The 24322-nt window shown below is 41.3% G+C and overlaps 1 protein-coding gene across 5 annotated transcripts in view; it reads right to left on the bottom strand.

The window, feature by feature from the left end:
• Positions 1 to 2335: 2335 nt before the first annotated feature.
• Positions 2336 to 24322, bottom strand: part of CCDC18 (coiled-coil domain containing 18) — a 36415-nt gene continuing 14428 nt past the window's right edge. For all 5 annotated transcript variants that reach the window (XM_077332913.1, XM_077332917.1, XM_077332915.1 and 2 more), the window contains 16 exons: positions 24177 to 24308; positions 23210 to 23344; positions 22781 to 22858; positions 20379 to 20495; positions 19071 to 19238; positions 18019 to 18161; positions 16791 to 16954; positions 15366 to 15579; positions 13343 to 13442; positions 13068 to 13184; positions 12016 to 12159; positions 10399 to 10602; positions 9769 to 9906; positions 7348 to 7548; positions 4316 to 4795; positions 2336 to 2560 (listed from right to left, as the gene is read on the bottom strand). In XM_077332913.1, the coding sequence (XP_077189028.1) occupies positions 4349 to 4795; positions 7348 to 7548; positions 9769 to 9906; positions 10399 to 10602; positions 12016 to 12159; positions 13068 to 13184; positions 13343 to 13442; positions 15366 to 15579; positions 16791 to 16954; positions 18019 to 18161; positions 19071 to 19238; positions 20379 to 20495; positions 22781 to 22858; positions 23210 to 23344; positions 24177 to 24308 (2502 nt within the window). In that variant the 3' untranslated portion in view covers positions 2336 to 2560; positions 4316 to 4348. The remainder of the gene's footprint in view (positions 2561 to 4315; positions 4796 to 7347; positions 7549 to 9768; positions 9907 to 10398; positions 10603 to 12015; positions 12160 to 13067; positions 13185 to 13342; positions 13443 to 15365; positions 15580 to 16790; positions 16955 to 18018; positions 18162 to 19070; positions 19239 to 20378; positions 20496 to 22780; positions 22859 to 23209; positions 23345 to 24176; positions 24309 to 24322) is intronic.

Raw genomic sequence — 24322 nt, 5'->3', positions numbered from 1 at the left:
TAGACGACATGCGCCTGCGCAGTGCTGTCCTCCCCTCCCTTTTCCGAAAGCTATACGCTTGACAGCTGGCGGGGTCTTCAAGCTTGCCTCTGCGTGCCCGGCCCCAGGCCCTCCTGGTTTCCTCAGAAGTTTCATTAAGGAATACCAGTTTGGATTGGCTGTCGAAATGGCCCGGAGCGAGTCTCATGGCGCACTCGTTTTCTGCCAGTTGCCTTTTAACAACAGCCTGACAGACATTGTGTGTGTTTTACTACTTCTCTATACTTCGATTTGCCTTCGGTGGCCATATACAAGAATCTAAATAGTAAAAGGAATTACAAAAGCCCGCACCAGATGTCATTTTGGTGATGTCATTTTGGACGACGGTGAATTTATTTTATCCAATGTCTGTAATTCCCCAAGGGGGAAATCCTGTAGGGGAGATAGGATTAAATTTCCAAATGCCCCCATAATGTTTCACATTCCTCTCCACTTCTATGTTTAATAGTGAAGAGGCCATCACACACACACCAATAATAAAAACAGCAAAACTAACCAAATATACTGGAGTTGCCAAGCATGCATAAAAATCTGCCTAAAAATTAAAGGTAAAGGTATCCCCTGTGTGAGCATGAGTCATGTCTGACCCTTGGGGTGACGCCCTCCAGAGTTTTCACGGCAGACTCAATACAGGGTGGCCTTGCCAGTGCCTTTCCCAGTCATTACCGTTTTACCCCCCAGCAGCAAGCTGGGTACTCATTTGACTGACTATGGAAGGATGAGTCAACCTTGAGCCGGCTACAGGGATCAAACTCCCAACCTCATGGAAAGACAGCTACAGACAGCATTTCTGCCGCTTACCAAATCATCCTAATTACGTAAGTCAGACAATAAAGGAGAGAGTGCAAACAAGAGGAAGAGAAACCAGTATGTTCAAATTCCTCATGGACTTTTACCCTCATTCTATACATGAAAAGTGACCTTCTGAAATCTATTTCTGGTATTGTACTCCATTGCTTACATTGATACATAAATTTCCGCCTTCATATGTGGTCAATTAGTACAAACAGGATATTTCATATTTATCAAGCCAGGAATTCCAACTGTGGTTTCCTAGCAAAGTATCCATTAGGCATATGTGCTCTGGTTCTTCAGCTTCCCAAACTTCATGATGTATTAGAGTTGATTCCAGAAGTTTCTCCACATTTCAGAAGCAGCTTGTAAAATGGGAGCTCTTCTGCCAAGCATTTGGCTGAGGCCAATGAATTGACAACATCTACTGGACCCCCAGAACCCATTCAGATATGCCAGTATATAAATATAATACATAAATAAAAACAGGTCTGTAAGGCTGTGCAACACAGTGCAGTCCTTAAGAGGAAAGTTTTAGAAACAGCTTCTTAATCATGTAACCCTCAGCATGGCTCTTCTTACTGATGGTTTCTCAAAGCAACATGAAGAGCCATGATACCATGATCAGAGATAGCCACCTGTGGTGATGTAGAAGCAGTCTTTGCATTGCAGGGAGTGGCACACTTGTCACAGATCTCAACTATAAAAGCTTCACATTTGTACAGATCAACGTGAAATTATACTAAACATTATATAGCATTCTCTTGCCATATTTGTAAATATTACCTTGAATTTGTTCTCCATCAAAAATGTTAAACAATTAACATGTATTCTGACTTTGAGTACCATTGATAACATAAAACATTCTAAACACAAAATTTAGCTGAAGAAAACACACAGCACATACAATTAAGTGGTACCGAAGAAACAATCTTAATCTGAAAGCTCAGACTAATAAAATGAATTTCCTTAAAATTTGAGGGGCCAGGCCACCCTCTTTAGGGAGGGTACTTTCTAATTTTTTATGCAGGCATACTTGGATAAAAGCCTCTGAAGATCTTAAAGGTCAAGTTCATACAGAGGGAAACAATCTTTTTAATACTATGATTTCAAGGTGTTTAGGGCTTTATGGGTGGTGATCAGCATTTGTGAACTGAACCTTGAAATGGACAGGAACCAGCAGACAATATCAGCAAGATATGTTCTGAATAATTGATCCCAGTCAATTATGTCACTGCTGCATTATAAAGTTTCCAAGCAGACTTCAGAAAGTACTTTGATGTTGATGCTACTACAGCAAATCTATATTTAAAAGGCCACTTCCCCTCTCTTCCATGTATCTACATCTAATTTTAAAAGCTAGTTTTTAGCGTTCCATCACATTCTAGTATGACTGAAAAAAGGAGTGCAGATATGAGCAGTACTGATCATCAGTGTCTAGAATAACCAAGTACATCTTAAATAGAAGTTTCCAGTAGATTAAAAAGAAAAACAGATCTTTCAACCTTTTCTTCCACAGTAAACAACTTTTATTACTATACAAATTACTTTAAAGCAATAATCATAAAAGTAGAACTCAAAAAATAAGATAGAGAGGATTGTGAGTCAATGCAGGTATTCTTACTATGTACAAAATATCTATTAAATGTATTTATGAACATAATGCTATGCCAACTAATTCATCAGTGGCTGACTGCTTGCTTGAGGCAGATCTTCATAGGCTTTGTACCTGAAATAGTAACGTTTGTAAGTTAAAGCTCATATTCAAATCAAGACTTGTTCAAGCCTAAAATCCTAGTTAGCATGCACTATTGAACAGGTAACAATCTTCTATTTTGTTTTTCGACGTTATTTTTTGAAAGATAGAACCTCCCTACAGAATCCTGCAGCCTAATCTAGGAAGTTACTTCAGAGAGTTTCAAAAGAAGATATTTCGTAAGGATGAGCATTGCTATAATTTCCCCAGCACAAGCAACAGAGTCCCAGCAAACCCCAGAGGTACCTAGGAACCAGAATACTCCACAGTTCAGCAACTCTGCAACCAGTCTGAGAAGTCATAAGCCCCAGTCCTCCCTGGACATGGCCAGGAACTTCAGCAGCTATTCCAGTTGGTGCCAACAGACTGGAAACTATGCAACCTCTCTAGGCTATGCAGCATTCCACTTTCTAAGAATGCCTAGGATTTAATGGGAATCCTCTGCCTGGAAAGAATGTTGAAGAACTCAAAATTGTAAATAATATTTACTCAATATAACTGCTAGATACATTGTGGCATAGTATAGCATTATAGCAAGAATTTTATATTTCTAATGCTTCAAAAAACCCACAAATCAAATTCCTGGACCAGGGTAATGAAATTCTGCATCAAGAATGGATGTAAAATTATGCATGTGCATTCTCTTACTTCCATGGGTCATTCTTATTACTTTGCACACTTTATGCTGGTATCACCTCCACCAAAGTAATGGCTAGCTCTTTCATGTACAAAGCTTTCACTGATAAAACATTACATCCAATGGTAGATAACTCAACTAACAATGGTGACAAACTAGCCAGCTGAAAATGAGGCCTCACCTAGAATCATAGAAGGCACCTCATGGGTCATCTAGTCCAACCCCCTGCACTATGCAGGGCACTCACATCCCAATCGCTCATCTACTGTAACCTGTCATCCCTTTGCCTTCACAGAATCAGCCTTTCTGTCAGATGGCTATCTAGCCTCTGTTTAAAAATTTCCAAAGATGGAGAACCCACCACCTCCCAAGAAAGCCTGTTCCACTGAGAAACTGCTCTGTCAGGAACTTCTAACTGTCAGAACCTTCTCACACCATGGATATTACTTGTTTCCAACTAGCAGCAGTGGAAAGTTATTGATAGTCTTGAGTTTTCCAGTTTCTTGGGCTGTAAACAGGTACAGACCCACATATCTATTGTTAGCTATGTCACATCAGCACAGAACATCTTATTGTATAATATCTGGAAATGGGCTGGGAGTTAAGCATACAGAAGCCCTGGCTTAACTAATTGGAATCTCATTCAGCAAGTGCTCCTGATATTTCAACAGACATTGCCCATGTGGCTTCAAGTGTACCTACGTCAAAAAAACATGCTCTTTGTTTTAAATGAAAGCAGATAATTACAAAGTCGACTTACTCCCATTCTCTGCAAGTCCAGCATTCATCAGTTAAGCATAACCCTGACTATATCCCAAGGAACTTGTCTGCCAATGCAACAAACATAACATTTAAAACAAAAGGAGATACTCTTAAAAGTTACTTTAAAATGTAGGCCAATTTCACTATGATGTGTACTCTGGGCACATTTGAAAATTGTATCCTAGAGATATCCATTAATTCGCAGCCGTCTTTGTTCCATAGGTTGACATCCATACAGCAAGTGATAAGTTTTCCTAAAATGCATTACTTATTTTAGTTGCATTATGCCCCATTTACCTAAGCAATATCACAGTATAGAATTCACGTACTTGATTTTCCTTTGCATTTTCATCAGTTGAAAATTAGAGGGATGAATTTTCAGACTTCTTCATCTCTTTGTTGATGTATTTTAGCATTCCACAAAGAGTGTGGAAGTCATTACTGTCGCAAGTCACATCTTCATCTACAGCATATGTCAAAGGATCAAATGAGGATTCACTTGGGCTTTTTTGTGGAGCAAGAGTTGTTTCTCTTAGGTTACAAGGCACTGAAGAGTTTAATACTAGTATCTCTTTAAGGTGTAACAAATCCTCATCATCATCATCTTTCACACTTAGATCACTAGCACTTGTAGAGCGACGCAATTTTCTGTGTTTGGCATAAGAAATCTGAGAGAGCTCGGCAACATTCACTTCTTTATCATCAGACCACAGATGAGGAGTTATGTTCTTTAGGACTGATAATTGTTTGATGCCTTCCGTTCTTTCATGACCTGCAATTCTAGTTTGTAGTCGTGTAACTTCAGATTCCTGAAAAAACAAACAAATAATGTATATTAAATTACTGATGAAAACTACTATGGGAAGGAGGAACAATATGGGTCCTCTATCTATTCGTATATTATGAAAAACTATTAGCAAAACTAATACTGTGGGGAAGGAAGTTTACTACCTAACACTTCAAAGGTTGTGTTATGCAGCACAATCGTACTTTCTTGCAATTGCAGACATCAACTCAAGCTTGTTTTCCACAATGCTGGCAGCAGTTTATAGGTGTAAGCCTTCAGTCTCTCCAAAATTCGAGTTAAGACTCCTGTCTCCAAATTCTTAGGTCAGTTATAATTTTGGGCCTACCTGAGTCAGGTGATAGCAATGAACCAATCAGAGCATGTCCCAGTCAGAACCCTCCAGAAAATTATCTCATCTCTTCAATTCTCCCCCTCCCATTCTCTGGTTCTCTCTTGCTTTGACCTTGAAAATGGTAACAGGTCTGTGAGCTGCTAGGTCCAACACCTGTGAGATGCAATCCATCAGTAATGCATATTATTAACCCTTGGGAGGAGGAAATAGGGTTGCTTTGCCTGACAGGTGAATTTGGTGTTGTGTTGCCTGTCTGGCATAGGAAACCTACCTCATTGGCCCATTATGCACGGCCGCCGAAACGGCGATTTCAGGTCACATGGAAAACGCGGAGGGGGAAGACGCGACGCATACCGGTTATACACGGGGCGGGGCGCGACGGCGGCAAAACCCAGAGTAACCGATTATGCACGCGCCGATCCGGGCGCCGCGTCTGGTTGCGCCCCGCTCACCCGGAAGCTGCGCTTTCTTCCGCGTTTCACTGACGCGGCTTTTTCGGCGGCATGCACCGAAGCTGCAGCCGGTTGCAGCCAGCTCCGTGCGTTATCCGTGATTTTAGTCGCCGCCATTCCACCCCGAATGTGCGCTAAAACCCCCGTGCATAATGGGTCATTTGGGCACCTAGTTTCTCCTCCTGCACTACACTCATATTTCTTATAGAAAGAGAGATTGAAGAGATACACCATGTAATGCTAGTTCAACATTTCTCTTTAACCCATGACAAGTCTCTCTGCCTTTAAAGTCAAAGTAGCTGATGGGTATTAATGGCTTTTCCAGACTATCATTGTAATGTGAAATATACAGTTCTTTCTTCATTACTAGAAAACCAACCACATGTCCCCAGTAATTGTGTCAATTGGAAAGAGATCACATTCTCTCAGCACTCTAAAAGAACAACCTTAAGCATGTGTAAGCCCCAAATGAATAAAAGGGGCTTACTCCTGGGAAAATAAAGCAGTTTGATTCCAGTGGCACCATTACAGCCAACAGTTAAATTCTGGGTGTACTTTTCTGTGCATGCACACTTCTCCAGATACACTGAAACAGGACTTCCTCAACCATTACATGTGTGTGTGTGTGTGTGGGGGGGGGTAAGTTGCCAAGGAGGGCTAATCAGAGTCAAGATGCATAAGCAATTAAGTATAGCTATGATTAGATTAAAGCAGTTCCAGTGGCACTTTATGACCAACAAAGTTTAATTTTGGATATAAGAGAGAAGTGAGTGACTTAGCATGTGTAGTAAAATAAGAAAAATCTCTATTAAGCCCTGAAGATTCAATTGTCCTGAGAGTTGTAATAACTTGTAAATCAGCAATCTCCCATCCCTTCCCATCTCCCATCCCAGTCTGTTTCTGAAATTCCTTTGTAATAAAACAGCTACTTAGAGGTCCCCCACTGAGTGTCCTGAGAGTTTGAAATGTTCTCCTACAGGTTTTGCAGTTTTGTGATTAATGTCAGATTTGCGTCCATTTATCCTTTGATGTAGAGTCTGATCTGTTTTGCCCTGTTCTGGTTGGATGCTACAATAAATCTACAGAATAAGAAGAGACTTCTTATTTTTCTTTATCCTGTATTAGTTCTGTTAATATTGTTAGTAGCCTTGGGATAGTTTTTCCCCCCATCTTTGTGTGTAGACACTACAAACTGTCCCTTTTGTCTGTATTTGCTTATAACACTAACACAGCAAGACAGGATTTTAAACTCGGCTAGATACAAGCAATTCTAGCATTTCATGGAAGGTGCTTCCTCTGGCACTAGGGAGGACTGCCACAATTTCTCTCTTGCAGCGCAGCCTTGTGAGCTGCATTGGACACTGTTTTCAAGGATCTCCTATCCTTCAGGATAAGCTCTCTGGATGGCAGAGGGGGCTGCAGAAGTAAGTCAGCCAGGTCAGTTACGCAAGCGGAATATGGGAATCCAACATACTGTGTTTGGGGTCAATGAGTTCAGCCCTAATAGTAGGGAGCAGGAAAACACTGAAATCATTACAGCACGTATTTAGTTTTCGACATTTTATTGAGGAGATATGAAAGTGAAAAATGGAATGGGAGAAGCAGTATTGCTGAAGAATGTCAAGTTACGCCCTTTAGCTAATAAACCTAAATTCGAAATTTTGTTAGGAAAGCAAGAATATCACATCAAACAACAGATGAAAGTTTTATTTTATTAAGTTCTTGTTTCACAGCTTGTGTGTCAAGTAATGTACATCTGTGTTAACTTACTTTCAGAAGCAGGGCTTCATTTGCTGCTTGAACCAGCATATTTCTAGACTCAAGTTGCTGCTGCAAATTACAGACGGTGGTTTGGGCATCTTCTAGTTCCAGCTTCAACTGCTTCAGCTGCCCGTTCAGATGATGAGATTTGGAAACCTGAGACTCTGTAGAGTGCTGCCATTTTGCCCGCTCTGTTTCATGTATAGGTTTCTAAGGAATAAGTAAGAAATTATAATCAAACCTCATTAATTTTCTCTTTGATCTTCAGTTCCTTACTCCTATAGATGTAGTCATGCCACCAAACTTATTATTGTTAATACCCCCATAAAACAGATCTTAGAATTCTATGTTTTAATAACTTTATTGACCTTAAGAAATGAAATATTTATCTTTAAAAAGTATATGCCTACCAATATTGTAAAACTTCTTAAAAAAAATTTTTTTTAAAATTCAAATGAATTTATTACTGAACTAGCTTCAAAGCCCATTCATAAGAACGGGTCTTGAAAGGGCCCTGGCCCCTGGCAAGGCAGCTTAAGGTGGGTTTGGGTTGCAGCTCGCAGCCAGATGAAGTGGGACGGGTGGGGGCTGGGCAGCTCGTTATCAGGGCCAGGACAGAGCTCCTCCGCAGGCAGTCAGCAGGCTGGGAGGCACTCATCAGCAGGCCTAGCCTAGCAGGCCAAGAGGCCCTCATAAGCAAGGCCTCCACCACGACCCTTTGCCCTGGGCCTCTCCCCTTACCTGCTGCTGGCTCCAGGCACTGAGGCGTCTGAGAGCAAAGAGGCTAGAGTCCAGGGACAGAGGGCAGGAGCTGCAGGGGCAGGGCCAATCAGGGCAAAGCTGGCTGCACCCTGATTGGCCCTATTTTAACTTGGACAGCCGGACACATCCCACCCCCTAGGCTGTTTCAGAAATATAGGGAGGAGCATCAATGGATGTTAATTTCAGTGTTCTGGCATGCTTAATTAGGTAACTGTTCCCTTTTTTAGAAATACAGATCATTTCTCACTGAGCTAAAAAAAAGCAGTAGAAATTCTTAGCATGTAGTGCTATTTAGGGAATATCCTCCTAAAAGCTGCAAGAGGGAGCTGTGTGTAATACAGACAGAAGATGATACCATGTGTGGTCAGGCATATGTAACATACAAATATCAACATGTATGAGTAAATATGATCCTAATAATGTAATGAATCCCATGTTCACCAAAACTCAATTCAGAAGTTCAGTAAGGAGAACCTACTCCACCCCCCCCCCCCCAGCTTCTTACACTACTCTTAACTGATAAGCTGCTGGCTTGAATGGTAACAATGGCTATATCAAAATGTCAGGATATCCAGCTGATGGCAGATATCTGGTGTGGGGGGGAGGGAGAGGAAGAAGTGAGAGAAGCCCTCTTACAGGTTCACACATACCCTTACTCACTGTGCCAAGCCTCAGCTCCAAAAGTGGTAGTTCTAGAAAGCAGATGAATAACAGGCTCTTTTTGGTTAAACATATGCTAACAGGGAGACTCTTTCATGGCAAACGATGCACTGATGCACTGATGAGATTACGCAAGGATCCTAATTGTGGTCTGTCTACCACTGGTGAATTTGGTTGTTTTAAGTGAAGGACTGAATTCTGCACAGTTGCTTGATTTAGTGACAATTGCTATTTTATCTCTTAACAGAAGACAGCATATACATATAACTATTATCCTAGTGCAGTGGTCCCCAACCTTTTTGAGGCTGGGGGCCGGCAGGGCAACTGCCCGCCCGCACATGTCGCGCATGTGCGATCGCGCATTGCGCACATGCGCCTTGCACGGCCGGAATTGCGCATGCGCTGCACTTTCGCACATGTGCGAAAGTGCCGCGCATGCGCGATTTCGGCCACGCATGGGCAATGCGCGGCCGCAGCTCTGATTCCCTCTCCCCCCTTCCCGCAGTAAGAAGCTTCCCAGGCCGCAAGCTTGCGGCCTGGGAAGTTTTTTACTGGGGGGGGGGCGGGGAGAGGGAGCCGCGGCCCAGCACCATGGCCTTCGCGGCCCAGCACCGGGCCGCAGCCCGCGGGTTGGGGACCACTGTCCTAGTGTATATTTTATTTTGCTGGTCCATGACCATAATCAAATATTGATTGATTGGTCCTTATTTCAACATCTTGTCTTTTTACCTCTTGTGACCAGGGTCTCATTGCATCATCCATGTTTAGATTACTGTATATAGAACGGAGAGGGGTAATTCACTCCCAAAAATGAGGGTTCAAGGAAACAGAGGTTATTTATTTTAATTTATTATAGTCTAAAACAACTTCTTCCCCATCAACAGTGCTAGAAACAAAAAGAGAAACCCCCTGCAGGCAGTTTCCAAAATAAGAAAAGATGAGCCGTTCATTTCTCTTATACAGAACCATGGATCATCATAAATACACAACGGTTAATAGGGTTTTTACCTCTGATTTATATGACTCCTTTACTGAGTGTATTTCTGCTAAGAGCCTCTTAACCTCTGCCTGCATTCTTGCTTCTAATTGAGTTTCCCGGGCCTGAGATGCCCCCAGCTCTTCTGCCAAATAATTGGCACGAACTTCCTGAAAGATTATTGAAGAAAGAATATCACTTATCCTTTTGTTATAGCATTTTACCACAGTGATTTATTTAAAAAAGAAGATAGACTACTACAGTGCCACAAAGAACCACTGGCAATTTTTCAAAGCAAAGTAAATACTTCTAAGGGCTTTTTTTTTTTTTTAAAGAAAATGTCAAATAAAAATCTTTTACTATTAAGACCAGTTTACCTCCTTCCACTGAAAAGGGTGATATTGCTGGGATATGGATAGTGTTAGTAAACAGATGGCTAGCCGTGCCCTCATGATCCTTATCTTTTATTTAGAAAAGGTGATATTTATTTCTGCTCTAGAAAAGGCTGACTCACAATTTTATGCAATGTATCTTCTGTAATTAAGGAGCAAGATGATAATCAAGTAGTAAACATTTTTTTAAAATACCTTAAACATACTACCACATGCTTATTAACTTGCTGTTTGTTTGTTGTAGAAAATATAGTGAAATTCTTTGGTTACTTTTTCATGAGAGAGATGGTTCACTTCTTCTAATTCATGAGAGAGCCTATCCGTATCCCTTTGAGCTTGAGCCAGCTGACGGCGACTCTCCAGTAGTTCCGCGTGCGTGCATTTCATCTGTTCACGTTCTAGCCTCAGCTGCTGACCTAAATCCAGTACTTCTTGGTGCTGATCTGCAATGCACTTTTCCTGTTCTTTCACCATCTAAGAGGCAAACAGTATTCATTAACAAAAATAAAATGTTATTAGTCTTTTTAAAATAGCGTTTTTATTACTATACAGGATTAGGAACGCTTCTGCATGGGAATGCAAAAAGGTGCCTCTATTGCAACAGCAAGTGCTACAGAAGTGGATGGGAATAGTGCCCACATGCCTTGTCCCTGCACTACTCTCTGCTGTTGCCACCCCCCCCCCCCATCACCTTCTGTAACAATAATTTTGTTCAGACCCCTTTCGCCTTTCTTTCCCCTTCTCTCTTGAGCTGCAATGTAAAGTTAAGACCATGGCTCAGCTGGGATAAAGGGGCTAAAAGCGGGCGGTGTGTGTGAAGAGCTTAGTTCTGACATTGTGAAGGTGGAGCTCCCCCCACCCCCGTATTGGCTGCAGGCAGAACACCCGCATGGAAAGCACCCACAGTCATTCCTGCTTCCAGCACAATCAAAGAGGGAAGCCCTCTGAGGCCTGTGAATATGCAGTTGCATCGAAGAGGGGGAAAAATGGCATGGAAGCAGTTTAGGTCTGAAATCCAAGTAAATGTAAAGGTATCCCCTGTGCAAGCACTGAGTCATGTCTGACCCTTGGGGTGATGCCCTCTAACGTTTTCATGGCAGACTCAATACGGGGTGGTTTGCCAGTGCCTTCCCCAGTCATTACCGTTTACTCCCCAGCAAACTGGGTACTCATTTTACCGACCTTGGAAGGATGGAAGGCTGAGTCAACCTTGAGACGACTGCTGGGATCGAACTCCCAGCCTCATGGGCAGAGCTTTCAGACTGCATGCCTGCTGCCTTACCACTCTGTGCCACAAGAGGCTCTTATGTAATCTACACTTATTTAGTCACATACCGCCAGGGAGAACAGTATATAAATGCAATAAATAAACAAACATTTTAAAACCTTTTACTGCCTTTCTCTGCAATATACTTTTATTCTTTCTGTTGCAAACAATTAAGGCTCCTAAAGAGAGTAAAGGTAAAGGTAAAGGTATCCCCTGTGCAAGCACCGAGTCATGTCTGACCCTTGGGGTGACGCCCTCTAGCGTTTTCATGGCAGACTCAATACGGGGTGGTTTGCCAGTGCCTTCCCCAGTCATTACCGTTTACCCCCCAGCAAGCTGGGTCCTCATTTTACCGACCTCGGAAGGATGGAAGGCTGAGTCAACCTTGAGCCGGCTGCTGGGATCGAACTCCCAACCTCATGAGCAAAGCTTTCAGGCAGCTGCCTTACCACTCTGCGCCACAAGAGGCTCTTCCCTAAAGAGAGTACTATCAAATAAATTGGGATGAAGAGAAACACATGTAAATACTTTAGATTTTTCTTCAGATCAGTATTTTTCTGCATTTTCATATAGGGTGGTCATGGATAGCAGAAAAATATTTATGTAACAAAAACACTTACTTTCTCAATGCCTGTTATTCTTTGCTGTTTTCTTTCAATTTCTTTTTTAAGCTGAATTATCTCCTGCTCTTGTTGCAGTATGTCAAACTCTTTCTGATGAAGCTCTTCATTTGATTTATGTAGCTTGCTCTCCAAAACCTCAATCTATTAATTGGGGTAACAGAGCACAAGAGAAATTAAGAAACTACAGTATTTGCTGGCATATAACACTACTTTTCCCCCCTGAAAAACATGCCTCCAAGTGGGAGGGTCGTCCTATACACCGGGTGCACTTCGGTTGGGATAGACATAGCTGCCCACAATGGCCCATAGTACTGTAATGTAACAAACTCTATATTTTGAGTGGACATGTTGGGGGGTCATCTTATACGCCCAGTTGTCTTATACGCCGGCAAATACGGTATTCATTTTAGATGCTGAAAAATACAGCATAATTCCTGCTGAACATGTATGGCATTTAGAGACTGCAACCAAGTTTCACAAAGAATGGTTTATACTAAGAATGTACCAGGAATATATTTACGGGCTCCCTCCCCTAGTGATGACTTCCTGGTTTAGAATAAATGCAATTTGTCATGCTACCTAAATTGGATGCTTTAACAAAGTGAGGTATGTTTCTTGTCTACATGGTTTAATCCTGGTTGAAAGGCAACAAATAAATGTTAGCTTGTTAATGTGCCCAGAATTCAGCAGTCATGACTAGTTATGGCTTGTTTCAAGAAGGACGTTTTCTTAGTTTAAAACTAAGGGAGGGGGGAAACTGAGGAAGGACTTCTTAGTATGTTCTCATTACAAACCACAATTTCTGAATACAGTTGAGTTCCCGCCTGCTATTGTTACTCCTTCTATTTTTAAAGCAATAAAGAGAGCAATCCCTAAACATATCTATTCAGAATTCCTCAAGTCTATTCAATAGGGCTTACACCCAGAAAACTATTCTTAGGATTGCCCTGAATGGGATGCCATTAGTGGCCATTCTTCCTTCCATTTTTTAGTCTCACACAGCTTCATTTGCTCTCCAGTCTTACCAAGGTCAGAGTATTTTGAACTACCTGTTTATGACAGTCCCTGATCTGTAGCTCTCCTTTCTCCAAGTTCCCTTCTAATCTAATAATTTTTTGTTCCATCTCTCCCCTGTGTTCACGAATTGTCATATCCAGCTGTGTAACCTAAAAAGAAGACATCAAAAAACTCATCAATCAACCCAAAGCAAAAAATCAGTATCACTCATGAGACTATGCACCACTAAGATTCCACCACTAACTCCCAATAATTAATACAACATTTAATATACTTAGTGAACAAATCAGTCTGGTGAACTTCTAACCTGAGCAGCTCTTTGTTTCAAGTCCCAATTCCTTTCTTTCAGTGCTTGGTCCATGTCAATAAGTTCTTGCTTTTTATCCTCAATTTCATCTTTGCATTCCCTGTAATGATCATTTAAAAATAAAAACATAATGTTTGTGCAAGAGATCCAAATGACGTGTGTCACTCACTTCCATTCTTATAGCTTGACCCTATCTGTGTTTACTCAGAAACAAGTCCTACTGAGTTCAGCATGGCTTACTCTTGAGTAAGGCTATAATCGTCTACAGGCTTGTTTTTTTATTATTATTTATTCAATTTCTATACCACCCTCCCATATGGCTCAGGGCAGTTTACATACAGTTAAAATTAACAATAAATTAAAATCAATAGAACAAGAAATAACAGCCTCCAGATTATTCACTGCCCTTAAATCTCCCAACTGGGTTCTCTCAATGGAGGTGTTTTTGTGGGGGAGGGCTCTAGATGTTAACAAGTCGTTGAGTCACAGGCCTTGATTATGCCCTATCCAACTCAGTGAAATTTTCTTGGAAGTTAAGATGCATAAGACAGAGGTTATTAGGGCCCTTTTCATTGCTCATCACTTACTTGGCACACAATTATAATACTTCCAACAATCCCAAATGTAATTGTTTTAAAATAAACAGTGTGGTTGAAACTATGATCATCATTTCTTTTTAAACTCTGGGTGGGTAGGTGGATTGGAAGGAGAGAGAGGGTGATATGTCACTTCCAGGGGCATGGCAGGAAGGTTTGGCCAGCTGACAACATTAGAAGAAGAAGAGCTGGTTCTTATATGCTACTTTTCCCTACCCGAAGGAGGCTCAAAGTGGCTTACAGTCGCCTTCCCTTTCCTCTCCCCACAACAGACACCCTGTGAGTGAGGTGAGGCTGAGAGAGCCCTGATATCACTGCCCGGACAGAACAGCTTTATCAGAGCCGTGGCGAGCCCAAGTTCACCCAGCTGGCTGCATGTGGGGGAGCGCAGAATTGAACCCGGCATGCCAGATTAGAAGTCCGCACTCCTAACCACTACACCAAACTGGCTCTCACACCAGTTACAGGGTTTCCTCTATTACAGGGTTTCCTCAGAGCCTGCACACTTTTTCAGGGGTTACTCTACAGTAAAAGGATTGAAAAAGGCTGCCCTAGATTAAACAAATGTCCGACAGAAGTCTGTATCCCAATATTTTTCTAGGGGGAAATAATTACTGCTGTTTATCAAAGTTCCATTAAGCAGCCCTAAATCTGGGACGGCAAGTAAAACTATATGATATAGGAAATAGACCATGTGTCACCAATTGATTCACAGCTCCTATTTACAATTTTGGCTTGTTCTGTGTGTGTTGTACTTGTGATAACTGAAGGACTCAGTATCTCTATCATGGGTATCATCTGGGTTTTTTTCCATGCCCAGAAAGTACGAAAGATCCTGGTGTTATTTCAGTTCAGCATAGTAGGAAAGAAGGCTTTCTGTCTACTCACCCCCCACCTTGTTAAGGGCTTTTCCTCCAATAAAGACAGAAAATACACAAGAGGGTGGAGGTCTCCATCCTAAGCATGATGGGGGCATATCAGGATGGGCCTTACATTTAATACCTACCACTTCCTGAAAAAGGAGATGGGTGAGAGAAGAAAAAGCTGAAGCGTTTGCTTCAGACTTTATTTTAGTTTCTTTTAAGATTTCACCCCCGTCCCACTCCTACTTGGCTTAGACCAGGGGTAGTCAAACTGCGGCCCTCCAGATGTCCATGGACTACAATTCCCAGGAGCCCTTGCCAGCATTCGCCAGCGAATGCTGGCAGGGGGCTCCTGGGAATTGTAGTCCATGGACATCTGGAGGGCCGCAGTTTGACTACCCCTGGCTTAGACCATATGAGCATTTCCTCTGCTGGAATATAAAGAAACAGTATCTTTACAAGCTGTCACTGCCAGCATGATTTTGAAAGAAAAAATTAACAAAAGAATATTAAAATGTACTAGTTTGCAGTATAAATCCAATTTGGTAGTGAGAGAACGTTTACCTTAGTTCCTCTGACAAATCCTGGATAGCAGCATACTTCTCCTCCAGAGACATCTGTGCTTTTTGCAGCATGTCCTGAAGTTCCTCTAGCTGTCTCAAAGTGGCTTTTTGTTCGTCATTGGCTCTTTGCAAGTCAGCTTCTAGTGCTTCCCTTTTCTGTATAGCATCCTTTTGCTGCATCTCACTCTGAAGTAATTTCTCTTCTAATATTTTTACTTTCATGCACATAGAATGAAGAAGGAATATTCAGCAAAAGACACGACCTTTCCTTATGCACATCAGAGCACACAACAATATTTCTGGTACATTCTGTGGTCAACTAGACTATTGAAATGCTAGAATACCAGAATCCATTGATCATATTCATCATAATTACTGCACTGCAATGCATTCAAGGTGTCCTTTGGGATATAGAAATTTAAGGAATCAAATAGTATGCTCTTAGGTAAACACAGAGTCCATGTTCTCAATAGGTAGCTTCACCCTTGTATTGATTGCTCTGTGAGAAGACTTTTTCTGAAGTACCAGGCCAGGAGAAATTGGCCTTGATACAAAGAGATATCACTGCAGGAAGGAAAAGAGCAACTGTAGTGTACAAGGGGAAGAAGGAGCGCCTGAGCCATGGATCAGTCCTGTAGCATCAAACCCTGGTTTAGCATTTTAAGTGTTAAAGTGCCATCCTAAATAATGGCACCTTTCTAAGCCCAATGGCTTTAAAAATGTAAATTTGTTTATAATGGCACTGTTAGTGTTTCACAGCAAATAACACACTGTGGCCACCATTTAGAATTTGCTTTGCAACTATAATATAAAGAAGATCTCATACTTCACCCATATCTAAAATAATAAAGATTAGCTATGGAAACAGCAACTGGATATTTGTTTAAAGGTAAAGGTATCCCCTGTGCAAGCACCGAGTCATGTCTGACCCTTGGGGTGACGCCCTCCAGCGTTTTCATGGCAGACTCAATACGGGGTGGTTTGCCAGTGCCTTCCCCAGTCATTACCGTTTACCCCCCAGCAAGCTGGGTACTCATTTTACCGACCTCGGAAGGATGGAAGGCTGAGTCAACCTTGAGCCGGCTGCTGGGATTGAACTCCCAACCTCATGGGCAAAGCTTTCAGGCGGCTGCCTTACCACTCTGCGCCACAAGAGGATATTTGTTTAAAGAGCCCTAAACACACACTAAAGCAAGAAGTTTTAAGCAAAGACATTATCACCATTGAAAGCTATCAGATAAGCTTCAGTCATATATGCTAGTCATATACACCAAACAACTTAACGATTGCAGACCAGTTTTTATATGTATTTTTATAATTGTGTAATAAAGCTAAATAATATAATTTTCTAGAAACATCTACCAAACAAGCTATGTTGAAATTAATGGGACTTTCACATTGCAACAAAGCACTGTTAAGGGACTACCTTGTTGTGTCTTTTTATGCAGTTCTGAATGTTTCTGATCCAAAACCATTTCCAAATGGCCCAGCTGCACAGCTTTAGAGTGACTCTCTCGTCTCAAGTGCACTAATTCTTTCTCCATGTCTATTAATTCATCTTTGCACTGATCCATCTCTGTTTTGATTTGCCTAAACAAAATTGATGTGAACATGTCACTGAAATAACAGCACTCTGAATAAATATAATCCTTGGCAAAATACAATTTCCCACAGATGTATCATTTGATCTTCTGTTATTCGAAAAATTGTAGGTCTAACAACAGAAATGGATCTGGACTGGTAAGATATTTTCAAGCTATTCAGAGCTTTAGAATTAAGCACACACTTTAAATAGCTTGCTTAAAAGTTTACTTCTGAAATCTCTTTCTTCAAAGAATACGTTTAAGAAAAGAATCTCAATTGATGAAATCAACAATACATAATACAGCAATGTCCAAGATATTGAAGTACCTTAATTATCCCAAAATATAAGAGACGCACTATAAGCATAGTGCTTTAAATCAGTGGTCCCCAAGCCCCGGGCCGGAGACCGGTACTGGTCCGTAGATCAGTGCTCTCCAGAGGATGCCATGTCTGGGGCTGCCCCTTGGTGTGGCACTGCGCAGCTGCTGCTGGCAGTGCCCCCCAGTGGGTGGCGGGAAGTCTGGGGTGCCAGCAGGAAAGCAAGCAGAGCAGAGGCTCAGGCGGCGATGTCCCTCGGCAAAAGACTGCCCCCCCCGGCCTCAGTAAAATTGTCAAACGTTGACCGGTCCCCAGTTATAAAAAGGTTGGGGGCCACTGCTTTAAATGACTACTTATGCATGGATCGAAAGGGGTCTGGAACGTAGTTTGGCAGTTGGAACCAGAGAAGGCAGGTCCAAGGTCAGATTTTTTTTAGAATCCTAAGAATCCCAATCCCAAAATAATTTTAGGGGGAACTGAGGAGGACAAAAATGCACTTGAGACATTGGGTGGAAATCCCATAGATGAACCAGCTCCAAAGGGGCAGGGCACCTCCATTTTGGAGCTTTTGAGCTAGAAACAAAATATCCATGGCTGGCCTGTGCAAATGCAGTCCCAATGTAGGGCTGCACAAGAAAACGGAAGATGAACCTGTATTAATTTCAGTTTAATAATAAAAGTCTGCTGATAATATGATAAACATCTCACTGTTGAAGAACAAACATATCCATACAAAAATATTCTGTACATACCTGACTGTACTGGTAAGTTCTGTCACTTTTTGTCTTTTCAAATCATTTTCCTCAGAGGATAAATGGAGCTTCTCGTTTGTTTTTCTCAACTCTTCTTCTGAATTTTCCTTTTGCTTTTGGAATTCTTGCTCTAGTTTTAATAACTGTTTTAAAAGATTTTATTAAAAACAGATTCAACGGGCCATGAAGCCTAATCCAGTCTCTTAAGCATGGCTACTCATATAGTCAAATGGGGCTTACTCCTCAATGAGACTGCAACTTTCAGCTACTAAATGCACTGGAAGATATGCAGGGACGCACAATTGCTGTTTTAAGAAAGGTATATATAACATAAGTCAAACATAAATGTCTAAAATGATACTTCTATAGAGATGTATTTGGTTAACTAAAAAGTAGAGTGCTACAGAATAATGCATTATTCAAATATAATTTTAAAAACAGACACTGAGTATTTAATCCATTAGCAACAGCAACAAACCCATCAAACCATGAAGCATTACAACTAGAATAAGCTGGTATTGCAAAGTTTCATGACATTTAATGAGGCTGCTCTAGAATTAATGGTTAGCATCTTTAACCCAAGCCCATGTTGTTTGGTCTACGTGAAATTGCATTCTATGCTACAGACACAGTCCAGAAGATCCACTGGAACCACAGGGGCATTCAGTTCCTTAATTGTTTTCACATTAGCTGCACCATGAAGCAAACATCATGGAGCAAGCACTATTCCCATCATTTTACACATATTCTGTATGGTGCTTGAAGAGCTTCACATAGGTAGGTAGGGGTATATTTCTGTGTGTCAAAGAGGAGTTTAAGATGTGGTTTTCTAATGGCCTCTTATAATAACAACTTTTGAAATGATGAAGTCTTTCACAAAAACTTTATGACACAGTATCAAAAATTCCAGGCCCTCAGTGTTCTTACAGCTGCTCTCTGCATCACAGCTAGTGTGTTTTTTTGGGATTAGGTTTTTTCCAAGTACTCTTCTGTAACATAAACACCAGAGATCCTTTATAAAGAATTTCTAAATTTGTTATAAAAAAATGCACCTGCTTTTGCAGTCTAGCTTGGCAGTCTTCTAGATCACCATTTCTAATAGTTTCCTGATGCAACATTTGCTGCTGCTGCTGCAGTGCCTGTTGTAGGAGGAGATTTTGTTCACTGGTTGCTTGAAGGTTGTCATTTTTAATCTTTATTTCTTTCTGTAGCCGTTGTACCTGAAGCATATCAGCATATAGTTATGAGGTGGCACTAACAATTATATTTATTCTTAGCATACATAATCTTCATCACAGAAATTCATTACAAACTAAAATTCAAGTATCCACAATATATTGTTATACCGTTATATTGTGCTGTTATTTTGGTTACAATTATTAGTTATCTGTTATACATGTTACAGACTGTTTTATGTATTGTTCTCTATTATGATGTAAACCACCCTGAGCCTCCGGGGAGGGCGGTATATAAGTATTATAAATAAATAAATAAATAAATAAATAAATATAGTCTATGTTTGAAATTCTGCCCCAGTTTTAAATAAACCAGTGACTCTGAGAAAGAACTGTTAACAGTGACTTTGGATAATGTCCTGATATTTTTACACACTGCCAGATGATACACTTAACATCTAGAGATGGGCACGAGCCAATCCATGGGTCTCTGCAAATCCACAAAATGGAGTAGTTTGTGGGTCATGAACCGGGCTTGTATGGCCATGCGCACAACCGCATACGGGTGTTACCTCTCTGTGCATGTTTGCAGGCTTTTTCGGGAGCAGAGTTGCCTCCCTTGGTATACGCACAAGACAGTTTCTCTCTGCATAGACGGGCTTGGGAGGGTTGTTTTTTTGTTTCTGTGGCTACTCCAATGTTTTCCCATCTAGCTTGCTTGGCATCCTTGTTAGCCAAGAGTTCAATGGGAAAGCCTTGGTTTCAGTGGGAGTGAATGATGGGGGAGGGGGGGGAAGAGAGAGAGAGAGAGAGAGAGAGAGAGAGAGAGAGAGAGAGAGAGAGAGAGAGAGGTGTGTTGCTATTTGGAGGGAGAGAATGTTGTGGGATCAAGTGGTTTTAGATAGGTGGAGTCCCTTTAGCCTTACTTGTGGGTCTTTGGCTGCTCATTTCTGGCTGTCATTCAGACACACACACCCCAATTTGGAGCCTGATGGGCTTTTAATTGGAGCCTTGCTGTGCCTATAGCTAGACTTTTCCACCAAATACAGGCAGATATCTTTTATTTTCTGTCTTTGAAGAGACAAAAATTGCTTCCTTATGGACACAAATTCCAGCCCCACTAAATGGGGAGACCTTACTAACCACATCACACAAAGAGTAAAATCCTCAGAACATCCGGTTTACCTCTTCGGATTTCTTCTTCAGCTGCTTCTCAAATGACTCTTTATTTTCTTCTAGTCGACTCAAATACAATGCTAGCTCTTCCTGACAGATATCTAGTGCTGTCTGGAGCTGTCTGACCTAATTAGAAGAATAATTTAAATTGAGGAAAGGTCAGCGTAATTGTTTTCCAACAAACGAATCTGATCACATACATTAAAGATGTAATCAAATCTACTTTGCAAGCATAAAATCAACATACTGGGTTGAAGGCTACCAACTTTTAATTTCATGCTAGAGGGACTAGGGGATGTTTTTAGCTCTTGAAAAGGCACTGCTGGAGACTATGGGGCCCATGTGGACAAAAAGCCATGGAAGACTGGGCTGCAGTGAAGAAGAGAACAAGATCATCCCTTCTCTCCCTTGTGTCATCGAAAGTCACCTGAATAAACAGCCTCATCACTGGTCTATTTCAAAGGGTGGACAAATAGAGCTAATGTCCAGTGGCTGCACTGCTTTATATCAGAGTGCTCCAGGGGCTTGGAAAAACATATCCCAATCAAAGTACCCTTATTACCATTTGTTGTTGTTGTTAGGTGCGAAGTCGTGTCCGACCCATCGCGACCCCATGGACAATGATCCTCCAGGCCTTCCTGTCCTCTACCATTCCCCGGAGTCCATTTAAGCTTGCACCTACTGCTTCAGTGACTCCATCCAGCCATCTCATTCTCTGTCGTCCCCTTCTTCTTTTGCCCTCAATCGCTCCCAGCATTAGGCTCTTCTCCAGGGAGTCCTTCCTTCTCATGAGGTGGCCAAAGTATTTGAGTTTCATCTTCAGGATATGGCCTTCTAAAGAGCAGTCAGGGCTGATCTCCTCTAGGACTGACCGGTTTGTTCGCCTTGCAGTCCAAGGGACTCGCAAGAGTCTTCTCCAGCACCAGAGTTCAAAAGCCTCAATTCTTTGACGCTCGGCCTTTCTTATGGTCCAACTTTCGCAGCCATACATTGCAACTGGGAAGACCATAGCCTTGACTAAACGCACTTTTTTTGGCAGGGTGATGTCTCTGCTTTTTAGGATGCTGTCTAGATTTGCCATAGCTTTCCTCCCCAGGAGCAAGCGTCTTTTAATTTCTTTGCTGCAGTCCCCATCTGCAGTGATCTTGGAGCCCAGGAAAATAAAATCTGTCACTATCTCCATTTCTTCCCCATCTATTTGCCAGGAATTGAGAGGGCCGGATGCCATGATCTTTGTTTTCTTGATGTTGAGTTTCTTATTACCATAGTCATTTAAAATAAAAAGGATGCTAGTATTGAAATGCTGGTCATTTCCTATTTGTTGATCATTTTAATTTATTAGTTGATAATTTTAATTTATTTATTATTCTTAATGAAGCAAAATTCAGCTTGTTAGGACACCGATGTCTGAACTTCATAACTAACTGAACACAGTTAAATTATCAATCTCACTGCACTGTGCAAAAGGATGCAAGCTTGGGGAAAATCAGCCTGGTTTGTAACTGTGGGGGGAAAATTGTTTTTAACATCTGAGTTTGTTCACATTCACACCTACTGCTTTTCATTTTATTCTTTTCCCATCCCTTCCTGTGCCGCCTTTCTCACACAGTTAAAATTTGGATTGTTTAAGGAAAAGAGCCTGCCTTCTTTGTGTATATTACTGTGTGAGTTGCCATGTACAGTGATAGTTTCAGGTGAGTAGCCATGTTGGTCTGCAATAGAAAAGCAAGATACAAGCCCAAGAGCATCTTAAAGCCCAACAAAATTTCCAGGGTATAAGTTTTTGAGAGCCTTGAGCTGGATAACACAGGGCTAGCCTGATCTGGTCAGATCTCGGAACATAAGCAGGAGAGGCCCCAGACAGTACACTTTGGTGGGAAACCACCAAGAAATACCAGGGTCATGATGCATAGGGAGTTGGTTTCCGAGTTGGTTGGCCTCAAGCGAATGCCTGGTGGAGGAGCTCCCTTTTGCAGGCCCTGCGGAACTGTTCATATTTCCTCAGGGAGCTCGTTCCACTGGAGGGGACAGGGCCGAGAAGGCTCTGGCCTTTGTTGAGGTCCGACGTGCTTCTCTGGGGCCAGGGTTCCACAGCCAGTTGGAGGTGGCAGAGCATAAGACTTTTTTTTTTGGGGGGGGGGTATAGGCAGGGAGGAGGTCTCTCAAATACACTGGCCCCAAACCACGTATGGCCTTAAAGGTCTTTATAAACAACTCATGTTTATAACATTGTCACATAAAGAAAAACCATTTTAGGGATTAATTCTCCATTTCTCCTCTTTCAAAATGAAAATAACCAAAAAGTATTAAACCATTCCACAGTAATCAATGTCATATTTTGTCCAGATAGGGTTTAAAAAAAACCCTACAAAGATCCTGCAAGTCATTAAAACTGTAAAAATGCTATTTACCTTTATTGTTTCCTCCGTTAGTTGGCCCTGTAATGTCTTCAAAGTTTCACTCTTCTGGATGCTCTGCTTTTCCATTGCCTGTTTGCATTAGAAATAAAAAAGGGAATTTTTGATTCCATTGTTCAGATCTTAAACCATCAAGGGGAGAAAAAGCTCTTTTTGGCACCACTCTGCATAATGTTGACTACCATTAAACTATTCAATCCTTTTAAGTTTAATTCTGGGTCTAAACTTTTGTGAAGAAGTATACACACACACGAAAGCATACATTCAGAATTAAACTCTGTTGGTTTTCAAGATGTGATTCTGTAATGAAAACACAGGGTTGGATCCATTGGAGGGGATTTCTTTCCACCTCTGTCTCACTACAGTCCAAACAAATCCCAAAATTCCTCAGCAAATAGTGTGGCAAGAAAGAATTAGTGTTACCTCTTTGCTGTCTAGTAATTGTTGGTCCAGTGATTCAAACTGATGTTGTTTACATATAATATCTTGATGTAAAATGGACACTGTCTTCTCTTGCTCTTGGATTTGCTGTTTTTTGGTTTCCAGTTGAGTCTGAAGCTACATAAAAAGAACCCTTTATTTCCCCACACTATATCTTGCCTATATTTGTCTGAGTATGGCAGATGACTTTGTCAGTATTATTTATCAACAAACAACATATATGGTATTAATGACAGCAGTGTCACCAACAGTACTCTACATTTCATAGGTGGATAAGAAATTTTTAGAATGTTTACCCCTTCAAAAATGTTTGAGAACGCAGGGATTACAAATGTCACAACATACTAAACTTTCCTAGCCAAGGATCAATGTACTCCTAAATCTAGTGATCAACACTTTACAGACAAGCAAAGTTGTGCTTGGGAGTCTCTTTGTTCTGATTCTTCTTTGAAGAGGAGAGGTGAATGGTAGCTGACCACCCTTTCAAACAGTGCAGTATTTCTGTAGGCAAAAGGATTTCTGCCTCCCATAAATCTTGTGGGTCCCCCCTCCTGATACAGTGAATATTGTAGTCCCCCCCCCAAAATGTTATTGCCTCACTATTCACTGCTAACCCTTCTAGTACCATCTCTAATGCTCTCCCTGAACAGTGATCTTCCAGCCATAGGGAACTGACATTATATCAATGTGCATCTTTAAAAGACCACAAGAAGCCGCCAGCGCAAGACTGAGAAGTACTATTTGCTTTGGCACTGCAGCAAGAACTTCTGGATTGCTGCTTATTTGTTACTTTTTTAAAAAGTAATTTGTACCCCTCCACTCTTAACCAGCACAGCTTCCTATATAGAACATTACAGCACAGTAAAGTTAATAACAGTAGATTAATAAAACAAAAAATATCCAATGTTATTATTCATAGCAGAAACAATATAATGCAAGCCAATCTTACTATTTCAATCTGGTTTTCCATTTCTTTGTGTTGCTCAAGATGAACCAGCTTTGTTTTTTCTAGTGTTCTAATGAACTTCTCACGTTCTTCAGCAATGTTTCTTTTCAAGTCATGAAGCTGAGAACGTACTTCCTAGGAAACAACCA

Source organism: Paroedura picta, chromosome 4 (genome assembly GCF_049243985.1).
Source record: "Paroedura picta isolate Pp20150507F chromosome 4, Ppicta_v3.0, whole genome shotgun sequence".
Taxonomy (NCBI): domain Eukaryota; kingdom Metazoa; phylum Chordata; class Lepidosauria; order Squamata; family Gekkonidae; genus Paroedura; species Paroedura picta.
This window is presented reverse-complemented; position numbering and strand designations above follow the sequence as displayed.